Here is an 18550-nt window from a genome sequence, read left to right on the forward strand (position 1 = left end):
CGAATCACAATTGGTCAGAAAATTGTTCTTTTGACAACTAGGTCATGCTAAGTATTTAAAAAATTTAATTGAATATGAAATAATAAAATTAAAAAATGACGAAGACGTGCTAAAGGTGTTAGCACAATTCAACTATTGAAAATGATTTTGCCCAATAAAAATTTTGTCTATTTTTAACGAACCAGTAATTGAAATAGAAGAAGATATGCATCCTGCATAACATAGATTATCATTAATTCTGTCACATTTGTGTTGTAATTGTATTTTTTAATATGTTTCATTATTCTCGACTATTATCTCAGTTACTACACTTTTAAATTTTATGTCTACTGTATAAGATAAATGTATCAATTATTTTTTCAGTATGTTTTTAAATTTGTTTTAATACTATTAACTAATTTTCTTATTTTTTAATTAACGAACATAACAAAAAAATATCAACGACACATAAATTTAATTACAAAATTATATACAATGTAACTAATAAATTATACTATAATTTTATTCAATTTTTTTTCATTTTTCTTTATCTGTATATTTCTCTTTAAAAAAAATTTAAAAACAAAACTAAAAAATTAATTTAATAAAAAATTAATTTTAAAATCAATTAAAAATATTTTTATATAATATAATATTTATATTTTTTAATTATTTAAATTAAAAAAAAAAACTCAAGCACAGAAGTCGGGGTGACCAAATCCCACTTCCTACCTGTATGCAAAACAAGTGTATTGTTGGAAAAAAAAATTTAAAATAGTGTATTCTTGGAATTTATTGGAGAGAGAAGGTGCATAAAAAAAAAAAAAACCAATGGATTAGCCAGGTTGCACGGTTCCTGCATGATGCCTTGAATAAATGAAGTGATATGATTGTTTCAACGGCTTTGCTGAAACAAAATTAACAATTATTAGTTGTTCAACTCTCTTGTAGTTGTTATAATTGGGTACGTTTTTTATGTGTATCTGATGTGCCACCTAATTTTTCACGGTTGGATTGAGTGAATACGTCAGTCCTGTAAAGAAGATAGGACCATTGATGCTTTGTAGGGTAGGTGGCAAATGCCTTCTCCTGCTCCTATCACCTAAAATTTCTATTCCTAATTCTGTGACAAGTAGTTAAATATGATGGTATGGTAGTTGGTACCTTATATACTAGACAATGGTAGTTAGGCATACGAAGAAGACTATAAAGAAGGAAGTTGTTAGTTGCTCCATAATCTTAGGAACCCCAAAAAGAGAAATAAAGAAAAAGGTAGAGACAATGTGACATGGTGCTCCAATGGGATTAGAGCATGAAGCTTTTAAATTATGGCAATTCGCTTGAGAGAAAACTTAGCTTTTCAGTGAAGTTGAAGTTGTCTATTGATTTGTGGGCATGCTGAATTCCCGGTTCATTGATACAATAAAATGGTCCAACGTTGAATGCTGGGAAAGGTTTTATGAATATGATTACTACATTTGCATGCATGCCAAATTCCGTACATCTACTCTACGGCATCATCATTGTTCCTCATAATACTTTTTCAACCTTTCTTCTTGCTTATTTTTTTCAATATAAATTCATTTTTCAAACAATCGTGGCGAAGTTAACAGGGCATCTAACTGCTAGGCACAAATTGTTTCTTAACTGAAGGGGAATTAAGAGGGGATGAGTCTGAATCACCAAGGTATTTATTTATTTATGTAAATCAATTCCCAATTATAATTGCTGGATGGGAATTGCTATAGCACCAACCCTCCAATCATTAGTTTAGTTGATATTTTCTGTTATAACACATTGGGGGGAAGGCTATATCTCACGACCAACAAGGTTTGTTGCTAGGGGTCAGACATGACAACATTATATATGTCCCCCCATGTCACAAATCTGAAAGTGAAGTTACACGAATCTAAAATCAACAGAGGTATCACTTTTTGACGATAATTTATTTCTTTTATTAAAATGCCAAAAGTAATATTTTTTTTGTTTATTTACACAATAAGTAAAGCTAGAAAAAAATATATTCCATTTAACACTTTTTAGAAAAAAACTACAAATAAAACTGAAGAGAAGGGTGTGATTGGTTGTGTTAATATTTTTTGTTTTCAAAAACTATTTTATAAAATAGTTATAGAACTAGTTTTTAGATAGCATTAGTGGGGGAAGGTGAGATAATGAAAGGAAGAACATGAGTAACAAAAAATCGAAAGTAAAAAAAAAAAAAAAAAAATTATAGTATAATCTTTACCTTATATTAATACAACAATTTAGTTCATGTTTGCTTTTCAGTCTAACTTGTTGTACACGAATCCCAAAATCAAACCAATTTACAAAACTCATTTTGTAAAAGAAAGAATGTAAATACTTTTTGCAAAACTTTCAACTTTCATTTGCAACGGTTATCAAACATACACTTATAATTCAAACGTAACACTAACACATTTATCCTGTAGGAAAAGGTTAATTAATTACTTAGTTTAAGGTGTAATGAATGAGTTTGTCCATTTGACTGATAATGTTGTCTCCCCCTTTTGTGAAACCGGTATTGATCCCGTCTATCTGTTGTCTATCCCTCCCCTGTACTGTACATTCTTTCCAAGTGCAGGAAATCATTCGAGAAGAACCAGGTCATAGGGTCTTGTAAACTAAAGCAAGAACAAGCCCATAATGTGGTGTTATGTTGTTGTATTTTTCACTATGGCCCTCCCTCAACCGAATATAAAATTCCAATAACCTTACTACAAACCCCACAGAAAGAGGAAGTAATTACCACAAAGGCATGGTTCTTGCAAATTGCCATAATGGGTACTCGATAGGGAAATCCTTCTACCAATGGTAGAGAAGAGGCAAGTGGTTGCTTTAACCAAAAATCGTGGCCTTAAGAAGACTTTTTTAACCATTTTGGATTTTTTTCCCTAACAAAATACTAAAATGGGTAATCAACCAAACTATTTATCTGTGATTGGCGGTCAAACAAAATGGGGGTACTCACAGTGATATTTTAAATCGTTTATTTTAAAACCGATGTAGAAGAGTTGTAAAATAATTGATGTAAGAAATCATTGTGCCACACAAGATGACACCTCATGCATTTTACATGATGAAAATAATCCATAATAAATACATAGTTAATAAATCGTTTACTTGAACGCCTGAAATTTTGTTTGAGAAAAAAACGCAAAATGATTAAAAAAAAGTCTTGAACGAATGTAAAACAAAGGGACAGAATTTGGTGTCAATATAAATTGATCTCATCTTTGTATATGCCGGTGTCACTAAAGTTGGAAATTTACTGAACTCAACTAAAAAACTGGTTGGTAACACATTAATTGACGGAATTTAGTTCTTTTAAAGTAATACTGTCTAGTAGTATTATCCTTGGTTCATAGCCCAGCCTCAAATTTTGACAAATAGGATGCATTCATAGCGTTATACTATTAAATATCACATGGAAGCAAGATCATTGATAAGGGATATGGAAATGGATAAACTAAGTAACTCAGTATTTGCAACTTGGTCAATATATAGGAGACTGAGATCAGTCAACTCTACATTGGTATGCATGCTTTGTAGTCTAAATCATATACTACATCCATATTCAAGTAACCCTGTGTTCTCATGTTGGTCAATATATTATTATGCTACGAAGTTTGCCTTCAATTTAATATGCAAAAAGTTTTGTCCTACTGCATGTACTAACCATACGGGATAGGAATCAGAGACACGAGAAGAAACAGTTTTTCCTTACTTGGCTTAAAAGTCGGAGTGATTACACGGTTATCAAGTTACCCAAGTAAACCCAACAAGTTAAAACAAATACTATTAATCATGGATTCAAATGCTTGAGATTGATAGCATCCAATGAGAAACATTCCAAAAGCGTATTTATTTACTTAGCCAAGTGATTCCCGTCGTGCATTGGGACATTAAATTAAGTAAAATATAACATGGTATTATTGACAAATATAATACAAACAAAAAGAAGGGAATAACGAGAAGATCTCAGATTACTAATAAGGTCAAAGTTCAATTAATTTTGGTTAGGATTTTATTATTATTTTAAGTACGAAACATATTTTGTATTCATGATAAACTGTAATACTGTATGGTATTTTGTAACCAATGGTAAATTGTAATTGTATAATTAATCCAAAAGTAGTGTCCCGTAGTATGTTATTTAGGCTGGTTTATATATATATATATACACACACACACAACTTTTTTAAATGGACTCGCAATATAATAAGATTTTTTCTTATGAGAAATTGTAACTTTTGTTCCCATTGAGAAGCGTAGTTTTATTTTTCTATTCCTAGGAGTGTTTGTTTAATCCAATTCGGCAAGGGGGAAAATACACAAACTAAGCTTAAAAAGAAAGAAAACACTTTTAAAACAAAAAATGAATTGGTAATTTGGTATTGGGATGGATCATAATCACAACAACGTGAATTTAGGGGTTGGTCCCGCATACACCAAATCCTACAAGTTGCCACACCCACACTAGATAGTCTAGGGGTGGTGCTACACATAGTGACTCACTATTAATTTGTTTCCACCTTTAGTTAATTACTAACTCGTAATCATATTTCCACATGACCAAACACGATTATCATCTAATACAATTTGAATTTAAGTACGTGCATGCATGTTTTTTCTCCAAAATTATTATTAGTAACAAACAATTGACTGTTAGCCAAATGAAAAGAGAACGTCATGCAAATCCCTGTTGACAATGCTTGGATTCCCTTTTCACACCAAAAGGGTAACCCTTACTATATATAGTATCAGTTTCTGTCATCAGTCATGGAATTCAATTTCTACTACTATATAACTCATCAAACTGGAGCCTTTTCAATTTCATTTGAGCCTTACTTTGAATTTGATTGTTTTGCTCAGTACAAAATTTTCCTCCTTTTCAATATGTTTTATACATTTTGACAACATGAGAATGTTCTAAAAGGAGGAATCAAATGATGAACTAACGAAATATAGGAGATAAACAGTAAACTGCTTATCATCAATCATCTTTTGATTCTTGGGGTATCCAATGCTACTAACTATCCAATTTTTTCAGTTATTATATAATAAAAAATAAATGGCTATTTTAAACACCTCCTGGCCAATTTAGATATAGCTGCCAATGCAAGTAAAAAATTATTGCATAGCTAATAATAGTTTTCTTCACATGCAAAGCTAGCTGATTGTAAATATTAAACAAGAGATATGCGTAACTAGCAATTAGATGGTTTTGGTACAAAATAAACTTTATGATTAAAGTTAACAAAAAAGAGTGTACTTATAGATTACTTAAACAATTATCTATAAAATCCTATCATAACTAAAGAAACCGTGAAGAATTAGGCTATGATTAAAATAAAATATATATGATAAACTAAATTATGCAATAATGATATATAAATGTATGATAAAAAAAGAATAAAAATACCCCTATGTTTATTTTTAAGTGTTGTGAAAAAATATTTTTATTTATTTATCCTTTTCAAAGTTCAATATAACATTAATTATTCTTTTATCAACTTTTTACCTAATTGTAAATAATTTACAAATTTACCATGAAAATGAAAATGTAAAAAGAAACTAATATGCATTTATTGTAGGGTAACAGTTTAAAAAGAATAAAATAAAAAATTTCCTAACTATTTTAATAGGACAAAAAAATTATTGTATTTCTTAATTTATACATAAAAACCTTAAAAGTTACTTAAAAAGGAGCAAAAGAAATACTGTAAAAGGATTTAGAATTATTTATAAAAGAAGTTATCTTTCCAAATTTAAAGCAACAGTTAATTTTGTCTGTTTATATTTCATTAAAAAAAGTTGTATGTTTATAAATTTTCAACAAAAAGATGGTTTATCTTAAATTTTGATAGAATTAATTTTAATATAATTAATATTAGATTGTTAAATTTAATTATAATGTGTATTCAAATTATTCCCGGTTATAATTTTTGTAAACAAAATTAAATTTTTCTAAAATGAATAAAAATATTTTTAGTCACTTCTAAGAAATAAACTGTCTTATTTTTTTGTTGTTGATGAAAATGTATCACTTGTAGTCATTATCTTTTATAATAATTAACTCTTTTTTTATCTCTTCTTTATGGAAATAGGAATTTTGCATGACACATTTTTATAAATAAAAGATAAAAGAATTATTTAATTTTTGTGACAGATCATAAATATTAATTTATTTGTAAAGATTGAAAACATATTCAGAGTTAAAAATATATCATTGTTAGTTAAAATTATTACATATGTTAATTCACTTCAAATTAATATATATGCATGTACATACTTTATATTTTCAATCATGTTTAAAGATTTAAATTCATTGACAAAGATTGATTCATATTTCACAAGAATGTTAACTTAATTTTTGTTATCCATACAAGAATTTTAATTTTATTGATAAATAATTTATAAATATTTTTGTAAATATTTTTTAAAATTTGAACATTTAATCCCGGTGAATTCCGAACTGTTTTTCATTAATAAAAAAAATTACGTCTACTGGATGGCCCACTTAAAGTTAAAGGCCGATGATTAAGGGGAGGAGAGGGCCCACCCCTCACCTCGGCCTCTTGTATTGCGTTCATAGATTTGGTTGAATTCCCCAAAGAGTCCTTTTCACATTTTTGTTGCAGGATCATGTCCCTCCTTTTACCACCAAAATGTATACATACAGTAGTTATTATATTCGGTGGAGCCCACAAGTATATGTGGGAATATAATTTGGGAAGTGTCACCTACGGACTCAGAGTGCAATTGAAACATTATTTGGTTTTACAATTACACATAAGGATCAAATACAGTACTAATTTTCTTCTTTAATATTGATTTTTTTTTGTTTAAATTTAGTTTTTAAGTAAAAAAAAAATATTTTTTGAAAGTGTTATTAAACTAAAATATTGGAGCATTGATGTAATATCTTTCACAATATATGATGTGTCACCAAAGTGAATATTAAAAAAAATAGAAGATTAAATCAATTTTTTTTAAAAAAAATATCAAGATAAAAGACTATTATTTAGTCTTACTTTATGCATAAAAGCATTTAATTATTTTTTATTTTATAAAAACCAATTTATACCCCCACATTTGGACATGGTAACAAGGTGGGTCGTCCGAGTGGGTTTTGCTTATCTCACACCTGGTCCTACTTTTCATTTCCCCTTCGTCCTATAAATTCGATGTGGTGTAGATTTATTACATGTCCACCTCCGACGACGGATTCAATTTTTTTCGCCCCACCCTTGACATACTTATAAAATTTAAAAAAAAAAATTAATTTTTCATAAAATAAAAAATATAATTTTAAATAACAACCATAACATATTTTTATATTATAGATCACAATATAAAATTTAATCTAACATTAACATAAAATTCAATCTAATAATTTTATGTTTTAGTGTTATATATATATAATAATAATAATAATATTTTTTATAAATTAATTATTAACGAAATGAGTTTAAAACGGATTTAAATCAAGTATTAATAATCTCATCTTTAGAAAAAACTTAAACCCGACCTTAACCCAATTAACTTAGTTTTTCCGTGAAAATCAAGAAAGGTGCGGGACGGGTACTGTGTGTGGGGGGTTCACCCATTGACATGCCTACTCACATCACACTTTTTAGTAAGGAATTTGATTATTTATGATAAAGATAGAGTTTTAGAATTCCACGTGACCCCGCAGTGAGAGGTTCCCCACCCCAAAGCCATGTCCATAAGTACTCCACCCCCACCAACTCATTCCCATAGTTGTCTCTGTGCCCTGTGCGCTCTTGCTCTTTGCTTATTCTTCACTGTCAACCGAAAAAATTATAAAAAAAAAAAAAGCAGAGAAGAATAAGGAAATGGGTGTGTTCAGTGCAGTGCTGTGCCTTATGTCCCTAATGTGGATGGTGGAAGCTCGAATTCCAGGCGTTTACACGGGCGGCGCCTGGCAAAGTGCTCACGCTACATTCTACGGAGGATCCGATGCATCCGGCACCATGGGTATGTAGTTATGTATAGTGCTATGTAACATGATGCTTGACGTTTATGATTTTCTCTAACATACATGTAGAAACAAAAGCTGAGACTTGAGACTTTATTAATGTGCGGCATTGTTGTGTTGTGTTGTGTTCAGGAGGAGCATGCGGGTACGGGAACCTGTACAGCCAAGGGTACGGAGTGAACACTGCAGCGTTGAGCACGGCACTCTTCAACAGCGGCCTCAGCTGCGGTGCGTGCTTTGAGATCAAATGCGCAAACGACAAGCAGTGGTGTCACTCCGGCAGCCCTTCCATCTTCATCACCGCCACCAACTTCTGTCCCCCAAATTACGCTCTTCCAAACGACAATGGCGGCTGGTGCAACCCCCCTCGCCCTCACTTCGACCTCGCCATGCCCATGTTCCTTAAAATCGCCGAATACCGCGCCGGCATCGTCCCTGTCGCCTACCGCAGGTAAATTTAACATTCATTCACTTGTTTAGCTTTTTCACGCCACAACCCATCATTCGGTTCTTATTGGATGGATCTGTCCAAGGTCCAATGACTTGAATACCAAATGATCTGATTCAAATATAACATTATTATATAACTGATGCTAAATCTAAAAGAAAGAGGCTGATTATATATACTTTAATATTTGAATATGCTTAAATTACATGTATTTTTTTCAAGACATGTCACATGATTGTAGTGACTCATGCAGGGTGGCATGTAGGAAGCATGGGGGGATCAGGTTCACAATAAACGGTTTCCGTTACTTTAACCTGGTTTTGATCAGCAACGTGGCGGGTGCAGGGGATATCGTGCACGCCTACGTTAAGGGGTCACGAACCGGGTGGATAGCAATGAGCAGAAACTGGGGTCAGAACTGGCAGTCAAACGCCGTTTTGGTGGGCCAGGCTTTGTCCTTCAGAGTTACCGCCAGTGACCGTCGCTCTTCTACCTCTTGGAACATTGTTCCACCAAATTGGCAATTTGCTCAAACTTTCACTGGAAAGAACTTCCGTGTCTGAACACTGGCTTCATCCCTTTACTTTCTTTTTCATTTTCTTAATATAATGAAATACAAGTTTATTTCTCTTTCCAGTTTTGCCCTTAGACCCTGATCTTTTGGAGAAAAAAAGAGTGAGTGACAGCTTGTTGTGACAAGTTCTTTGATTTTGGTTTCTCGTTGGTGGGTTTCATATTTTTAATGTATAATTGAGGGTGCGCGTGTGAAGTTGTACGTTCCGATTTCTGTAGGAAATGCTGAAGCGGCTAACAAAAAAGGGTAGCCCGCGGCAAATTGATAGTAGTATTTTTTATTTTATACAATGATACTATTGTAATTGCTATTAATATATTGTTCCATCATGGATCTAAGGAAGCGTGTTGTGATTGTGCTTGACTTTACGTAAAAGCTCAGATGAGAATAGTATTTGGTTTGTTTCCTTCCGGTTCATGCTTTTGCTGTCTCTACTTTTTCCCTCTACCGTTCGTTGGGGTGCATAATGTTTGTCGGAAAAACCCGACTGCAGACTTGTCTAGGATTTAATGCGTGTTTGGATTTATCTTCAAACATAAATTCTTAAAGCTACTCTCATGGTTCTAAGAAACATCTGGCACCAAAAGCTTCTCATTCCCACTTCCAATAAAGAAGCTAGGAATTATAACTTGTGATTTTCACATCTTGGACGAGAATAGCAGAATCCAACACGGGCTTAGTAACTTTCACGTCCATGTGTTCAGACGTGGAGTTGACGCTAGTATTCAATGATCAAAATAATAATCCAATCCCGTCCCATCTACTGCACATTAAATTTCAAACAGCGAGATTCATTCAACTAGTTATTACTAAAGCCAGGGAAAGAAATCAAGTGGGTTTTTTTTTTCCTGAATGAAATCGAGTATATTTCTGACGGTTTGTTTGAGATCTCCCATTAATTAATGATATAATTTTAAAAAAGCAATATAAATAGGAACAATCCTCTTTTTATGTATTACTTATTTTTGAGATTAAGTTTAAATTTAAATTATAAGATGATATTAGAATTTCATAACTATTGTTATTGGGTCCTATCTAACATCCATCATTGGATCAACTATTTGATGTGTGTAAATGATCAAATATATTTTTCGTCTTGGTAAATATAAGAATTTAATATTATATATTTAAAAAACATATTTTAACCTACTGCAAAGTGTATATTTGAAATATTCTATATTCAATATGAGAATGGTGTATTGGATATTTTACATAATTATTAAAATAACCAAAATGTATATAATAGAGAAACAATTTTAATCTTATAAACTATCTTTTATGATTATGATTATGTTCAAATCCAAATTATCAGGTAATGATTAAGATCCACTAAAATGAACCTAGGATTTTAAGTTCCATACCGGGTCAACATCCAAGAGCTTGAATTTGATTAAAGATCTTCTTGCGATGAGTTTAATTGTGTGTTTATCTTTAAATTGTAACAAGGGTTTTTTTATTGTTTTAAGTATTAAATTGGTGGGTTTAATGAAAAATTGTGAATATTAATGAGAAGATATTTTCGTAATTTTATTGTATTTAAAATATAAAATAATCCGTCCATGAAAGGCAGTAAATAACTTTGGTCACCGCTTTACTTTTGGAAATTAGGGAAAAACTCAAACTAGTTAGCGTATTTGGATTATATTCACAATGAAAAAAATCAATTAATTTTTTATGATAAAGACGCAAACTTTAGTTTTACTTTTTCATGGTGTCGGAGTAAAATTAATTTTTGTGTACTATCCAAACACACTACTTAGGTATCATTGAACTTTTCTAAATCTAGTATCGCGGATATTGTTGATTCTTGATTGTTTATAATGTTTCATAGATTATCTAAAGTTCATTGTAGAATTAATCTAATGATTCTTCACAATTCACTTTGAATATAACGCTTATCAAAATTACTAACGCGTTTAAAAGTGTATGGAATCTAAAGCCATTGCTTTGGTACTCAGAAAAACACCTTAACTAACGGAAAGATGTATGCAATTTGGACACCGGTTGCAGCAGTAGTTGAAGAAATTTCGGGAGAGAAAATATAGAGTCAGGCCAACCAAAATTGTCAGCAATTCTAAAGTATATACTCCTTTTGATTAAAATCATTTCACACAAGCTGTATTGATATATTTTGGAAAAATAAATTTGTAGTACTTATACCTTTCGTCAAGCGTAATCAAAGTATTATTATCAACAAATTAACATATAGATTAAGAAATACTACATTCAATTGTAGATATTATATTTGAACTAAAATATCAATTATTTTGAAGGGAAAAAAAGCTAAAACAACAAAAAAAAAAATGGGAAGGAGGTAATGACATTTATTAAGCATTAAAATTGTTTCTAAAAATATGGATTTTTTTTTATGTAAAGGATATATTATATCAAAACTCTGCGTTAGAGCATGATGCCCGCAAAATCAAACCGCAGTAAATATTTACATTCCTATGGAAGGTGATAAAAAAAGATGGAGTCCCCAAGCAAAACAGACCATAATCAGCTCTAACCAATCCGCCACTGCATTCCCCTCCCTGTATGTGTGGGAAATTTTAACCTCACAATCTCTATTAACAAACTGATTAATAAGCCTGGCAACAGACCAATAATGATGGGTATACTGCACCGAACCCATAATAAGAGAATAACTTACAGCAGAGCCAGTTTCAATTCAACCCACAATTTACTGACATTGTTGAATAGTATAGTATATTTACAAATAACAATGTTAACTAAAAATATAAATCTAATATGCCACTTCAATTTCAAGCAAGGTCTGATATTAATTTGAAACAGATTCTAAACAAAAATGTTCTAAGGCAATAAAAGAACCCGATCACAAGGGAAAAAACAATATGATATCAGTATTGCATGTAACATACTATAAGTCTATAACCAACCTTTGGGGCACTATAGAGTTGAACTAAATCAATTTCACCATGATGTCGATGACAACTACATTAGCCTCATTGGAATAAGAACCGAAAATTTAAGTTCCGCATCAGTCCTACTTCTTTCGCTTTAACGTTTTCCATTGCTTGATTATATAAGAACAACCCTCCTTTAAGGAAGCTTTCCTTCCTTCTTTAGAATGCCATAACTCCCGTAATGGGTATCTACCACTAGGGTTGAACTCATTCAACTCCTTCAGAGCTGTAACCACAGCTTGAAAGACATCGTCACCAAACTCATCCTTTAAAGTTCTCAGTTTTTCATCTTCTTCATCTAAAACTTCCTGCATAATATATCCAACATATATTATATCGTGATCCATGCACCAAACATCAGGGGAAAAAGTGCCAACAAAGTGCTCAAAATATGAGTAGCACCTTACCCTGCCAAATCTTTGAACAATATCTACAGCATACCATGGTTTTAACTATTATGAAATGATGCAATGACTTTTTAAAGTATTATACTATTATTACTAGCTTGGATAATGAGGCAATCAGGTAATTTCCGCAATTAAAATGACCATATGAACAAACCCCAGGGATAAAAAAGATGACTTCTATTTGAACAAGTAATTCTGGAAGTGATTGTACCTTGGCTTTCCCTTCCCTATCTATTAAAACTTTAAATGGAAACCAGTTTGGATCTCTAAGATAAGCCTCGTACTGTGAACACAACTCCACTGCTTTCAGATTCACTTCATCACCAGAATATTTTCTCTTTGCTGCACTCAAAAAGGGCTTTCCATCAAGCTCCCCCATTCTTTTGACACCAATAAAAGCCCGACTACTATTTGTCTTCCCCAGCCACTGTGAATAAGGAAATTATACTACTTAAACAAAATACATACAAAAAGATCGCAGCAACAGTAACACAACATACTACCTGAACTATAGAGCATATTTGCTACAAGCTTAAGCATTATACCAGTTTTATAGACAATAGACCTGACCTAATTCTACCAGTTTTTACCAAAAATTTTAAACCATGTAGATTTAAATCATCTCCCTTTAGACACCAACAAATATATAGCCATTTCTCAAAGGGCAAGCAAGCAACCACATTATTTCACAGAAGATGGTACCATTGAAAAACTACAATTCTCAAATATGGAGACAAGAGTTAAAACACAGCATGTGTAGCATGCACATTGCAAATATATGCAAAACAAATGAGTTCAAGTTATTGCAGCAAATCAACAATGTTATATTCTGAATATGATTCCAATTAATGTTAACAAGCAGACTAGTAAACACGAAACACTCTGCTGCGATTAGTATATAACAAGTTTGTTAGGAAGGTTGATCAGATTCAGTCACAGCAGGAGCCAAAGGCCTTGTGAGTGTACCAAAGGAGGAATAAGGCCCATTAATTGTAGTTTGAGTAATAAAGAGTTTGTTATCATACTGTTATGACAGTTAGTATCATTATGCTAGAGCAGCTAGAGTAGTTAGGGGTAATGAGGATAAATAGACCTTTTTAGCAATAGCTGGGGATTATGTAGAGTTTACCTTTTGATGTTGAGAAGGCTAGTCCTTGTGGAAAGGAGAAAACAGTTACTGATCTTTCATGATAGCAACCATTTTTTCTCTGTTCTCTCTGAATCATTACTCTCATATCTCTTCTTTCTCTTCCTACATCCCTATTATCTCCATAATCAACAAGGACTCCTAACAAAGTTGTATGTCAATTAAAAAAATCAAGACAAACCTTACGTTTCTGCAGAATTTTACCAGGTAACTTATACAAATAAAAGCCCTCAATCCCAGTTAGTAAAATGATTACTTGGAGAAGACCTTTCAGTTAAAAGCCTAGAGTTATAATAATATCAAACAGATTTACATTTATGCTTGGGAATAGACACATACACGTATTAACTCCTTGCGAGCATCTTGCAACTCGTCATTGGTTTTACGCTCCTTGACAACAAGAGCTTGTTGAAGTGCTTCCAGTCCTTCTAATTCCTCCTCCTTATCTTCTAGTTCTGTTTTAATTGCATCCAATTTATTTTTCTCCTCCTCGTCATCCTCTCCTATTTGTTTCCTTACTTGAAGATTTCCTTTCAATTGTTGAATCCCTAATTCCAATTTTTGTTTGGCATCAAGTTCATTTTGTAGTTCAAGAATTTTTTTGTGCATTTTCTCCTTTTCTTCCTGCATTTAAAACCAAAAAAAAATGACTCAGTAAAAAACCTTATATGACTACACGCAAAGGAATTAAATTAATTATTGGTAAAAAGAAGAATATGGAATTTGTGCCTTGTGTTCTTCTGCCAAATGCATCACTCTCTCATCGGCTTTGTTCTGCTCCATTATTGCCATCTCATTCTGCAAACAAAAGAGATGAAGAACAAAGTTCATCACTATTCAAATTATTTAAATTTAAATAAATGGAGCATTAGTCGCAATCTGACACAAAGAAACTGGGATATCCAAAAATTTAAGCAGCCAAAAAATATTACATTTTTCCTTTCAAGGTACAGTTTTCTCCTCTCATTCTCATTCTTCACTTGACTTCTCTGTAGATCCTTCTCACGGCCCTCTAGTTCTTTCCTCTGAGCATGCAGTTCCAATCTGGCCTTTTCACGACCCCTATAAAACACCTCCCAATATTTCTGGGTAGTTTGATGCATCTTTTTTATTTCTAATTGAACAAGGTGAGACACAACGTAAGCCACCAAGAAAAGGTTAGAAAATTTTCACTAAAAAGTAAAACAAACAATAGGCTATCTGGAATGGAAAGATATAATCACAACCAGATTATTTCACCTTTCAACACACAATAAGCTATGCCAAAAAAAAGAAAAAGAAACCACTTCAAACTTCAGCGTACCATTATTATATGATTCAATCATCGCTTCTTTCTCATCCATAACTCTGTTCAGGGACACACTAATATCATCATATTTGCTGCAAACCTGCTCCAATGTCTCATTTCTCACTTTCAAGGTTTTAGCTAAATCTAAGACAAGCAGCGATGTTTTCCTTTTTTCCTCTGCTTGTTTTCCAGAAACAGATTGCAAATCCCCCGTCTTCCGAAGCTGATCACCAATTATACTCTTGGAGTGGTAGTCATCATCACGAGCTACCCATCCATACAGTCTATCCCCTCGGTCTCTTAATTTGTTGTAATCCCTCTTACCACAATGTTCTGCCTCAAAACTTCTTCCAAAGTTCATTGCATTGGTGAAACCCTCCCAGTCTTTGGAGAATTCTACAATGGCAAAGCCTGAATGTCCATAACGGTTCCATAATGGTTGAACTTTCAAAGGATGAAATCCTTTCAAAGTAAACTCATCCCTTAGTTTGGAACCACTATCTCCAGTACGCCTTCCGTCTTTAAATTCAGTGGCAATGTTTGCAACAATGCCCATCCAAGGCCAGACAAATAGTTGATCTTTGCCAACTTTTTCTGATCTATCATTGACAATGACAACATTTCCTGGTCTATCATTCACAACTTTCCCAAATCTATCATTGTAAACGTTTCCAGATCCATCAATGACCACTTTTCCGGATCTATCATGGACCACTTTTCCTGGTCTATCAAGGACAACGCTTCCTGCTTTATCATGGACAACACTTCCTGGCCTATCATTTTCATCAAGATACTTTTTAATGTACAATTGAAGAGCAGAGTGCTTAGCTAAATCCTTTGTCTTCATGCTCCGTGAGTCCCTTTCAAATCTTACTGCATGCTTCAAAAGCTCATTCAATGAGTATTCCCGCTTGTCCTGGCAAAAGGGACACTTATACGATGACTTGGAGATTTTGAGCTTATAGTAATCACTCTTCAAGTCTTTATAATATTCACGTTCATAATATTCAAAGTCAGACTCCCGAACTCGTTCTCGTCCACCGGACATCTGCAAATGAGAGATTTAAGATTAGTTGCAAGCTTCTTTTTTTTTATCAGCCAATAAAAGATATATATTAATGAGAGTACAAGAAGTACCCCTGTTACAAAAGGTTCCCTACAGAACATTCCACACAGTTTAATGAGCCAAAATACATGAAGGAAACATTTAGAAACAGAAACAGTAATGCTGTATGGTGTCTCCCTGCACAACTGAAGTTAAGATAAATAACATTATATGTTTCCTAAATTTTGACTATGCAAGAATCTACCCAACATGTTCCTTGTGAATTCACTCCCTTTCCTTCATATCCCAAAAATCCCAACCAACCAACAGACAACAACTTTCTGAAATTTATCTTGTAAAGCTAATCACGTAATTATTTCACCCAGGTAGCAATATATCATCTCAGTTTAGTCATTCCCTCTAAATACCAAAACAGAATGCTTTATGAAGTTGCTGGACATGAATATAGAATTTGTCCTATGACCATGAACTATGCAGCCAGTATTACTATTGACATGTAACTTCCATTACAGAGAACAAAAGGAAGCCTCGTTGTGCAAGGCTCTATTGCTGCCTCGGTCTTGATATCACTGTAACCATGAACTGCTACTTGAATTTTCATTGAGCCACCTACAAACATTTAAAAAAGATTGTTGACCATTCATAGAAAGACAAGTTAAAGTCCTTCGTTTTCCTGGACAACCATGACCAAGAATGGACTTTAATCATCTCCCATACCTGTTCACCATCCATGTTTCCATCCTTAAAAAGCAGAATATTTCTCTGTGACCATAGAGATCACACCACTGCACACCATACCACCATCCGTTTCACCGCCAACTTCTTTCCAAAGATCCCACATGAATGTTGCCTTAGGTGCATTTTAGGATATCTGTTGGGCAGTATGTATCCCCAACCAAGCATAGCACTTATTCCAGATGCTTGATGAAAATGTACAGCTTAACATCAAATGCTCCATAGGTTCCTCCTCTAGATTGCAAAAGGGACACACATAGTCTGCTGGCTGTAATTAGATATTTCTCCTCCTCGAGTTCCTTTTTGTTTGTATCCTATCCTGCACAACCCTCCTTACAAAAGCAGCCATCTTCGAAGGAATTGGTGTTTCCCATATACTCTTAAAACACATCAGCATCTTCACACAGAATATTACATTGTGTAAACAAAATCATTTAACAGCATAAAGATGTATACAATCAGTTGCAAGCTTTATAACACTTAAATTAAAAAACAAATACTAGTAGCTTATTTTTCAAAATAAGTGGATCCCCGCAAAGGTCATCAAACGTACACAAACAAGCGAATATTAAAATTAAAACCATGACGATATGTATAAAAAACAAAACAAAAAAAACTGGATGATTATTATGCGCAACGATATTTACAGTTTGTCTATCATCAACAGATTCTCCATTTTACATGTAGCTGACTCAGAGTGCGAAAAACGCTTTTGTCGTTGTTATATATATATGCCATCACTCACTCACAAAGCTTAAGAAAATTTTCCGAACAAGAAGAGAACCTATAATGTAGTACCTTGCGCTGGAAGAATAGCAACTGAGCTTTGACGATGACGAGTTCGGACGTCGATCAACCTGAAGAGCAGAGGAGAAAATCAAGAGATGATGTTAGAAAGCGAATGAAAAAATAGACGAAAAAACCTAAACCCTTACTCGACACTAAAACTATATTTTACTGAGAGTAGAACACCAGAAATCAGAAATCGTGAATCAACACTATAGAAGCTGAAACGCTGTTGTTACCTTTGTCTCGACTAAGAGCACAAAACTGGTAGGGTTTCTACTTTGAATTGGAAGCTAAAGAGGTTGAGAGAGAGGTGTTTTGCTTCAAAGTTGTTGCATTGCAGGTGCTGCTATGCGATTGCGCGCATACTCCGGTTGGGCGATTGGGTTGTATTACGGGGCAAATAGTCACTTTTGCTGTCCGATTAATAACATAGCCTATGACACATAAGATAAATTTGTCACATTTCTAATTGCGAGCATATGACTATATTTATTATATAATATTTAAAAATAAAAATATAAAATTTAGTTAACAAGTACGATAAATATATCTTGAAAGAAATATATCACACTGTTTGTTTCTTTTATATTACTTTTAAGCTATCAATACACAAAAAAAGAAAAATAAATTTCATTATAAAATGATAAAAAAATTATTGTTTCTGTTAAATCAAATACTATGTATTTAATTAATTTTATAATAATTTTTTCATAATAAAATATAAATGTCTATTAGTATATACAATGACATCAAATTACAAATTATAATAAAAGTTTGTTGATTTTTAAATTGATTTTTTTTAAATCATACACAAATATTTCTTATTGATTAGTCATTTAAAAAATTATAACCTTAAAAGAAAATCATTTCAAAGGAAGTAAGTGTTTTTTACAAATTAAAAGTGTCATTACAATTGTAATTTTCTCTAAAAATTATTCATGAATCTAATTTAATTTACAATAAGCATTTTTTTTACTTGAACATTTCATCAGGCATGGGAGTACAAAAAAATCATTTACGAGTTTATAAAAAAAATATATTTTTTATTTTAGACTCAATTTAAATTACAAGTTTTTATCATTAATTTAAAGTTAATAAAGCAAATATAAAAATAATTATTTATTATACTTTTTCTTATTTAATTTTTTTCTTTCCCCTTAATTC

The 18550-nt window shown here is 32.4% G+C and overlaps 2 protein-coding genes across 3 annotated transcripts; one reads left to right on the top strand and one right to left on the bottom strand.

The window, feature by feature from the left end:
• The first annotated feature begins 7632 nt into the window (after positions 1–7632).
• Positions 7633–9433, top strand: LOC100791522 (expansin-A4). 2 transcript variants are annotated; one of them, XM_041009868.1, is made up of 3 exons: positions 7633–8004; positions 8138–8456; positions 8695–9433. In XM_041009868.1, exons 1-3 carry the CDS (start codon positions 7863–7865, stop codon positions 9014–9016), a joined length of 783 nt encoding a protein of 260 aa, XP_040865802.1. In that variant the 5' UTR covers positions 7633–7862; the 3' UTR covers positions 9017–9433. The 2 variants fall into 2 exon arrangements, with proteins under 2 accessions (XP_040865802.1, XP_003547326.1); XM_003547278.5 differs by having other exon boundaries at positions 7649–8004; positions 8707–9433.
• A 2258-nt stretch (positions 9434–11691) lies between these two features.
• Positions 11692–17802, bottom strand: LOC100782495 (factor of DNA methylation 4). Its single transcript, XM_006597207.3, has 8 exons — positions 17623–17802; positions 17396–17454; positions 14812–15844; positions 14441–14622; positions 14238–14306; positions 13848–14132; positions 12573–12788; positions 11692–12262 (listed from the first exon to the last, which is right to left on the bottom strand). The coding sequence occupies exons 3-8, from the start codon at positions 15842–15844 to the stop codon at positions 12035–12037; spliced, it is 2013 nt and encodes a 670-aa protein (XP_006597270.1). The 5' UTR covers positions 17396–17454; positions 17623–17802; the 3' UTR covers positions 11692–12034.
• Between the last annotated feature and the right edge of the window lie 748 nt (positions 17803–18550).

Source organism: Glycine max, chromosome 15, assembly GCF_000004515.6.
Source record: "Glycine max cultivar Williams 82 chromosome 15, Glycine_max_v4.0, whole genome shotgun sequence".
NCBI lineage: Eukaryota > Viridiplantae > Streptophyta > Magnoliopsida > Fabales > Fabaceae > Glycine > Glycine max.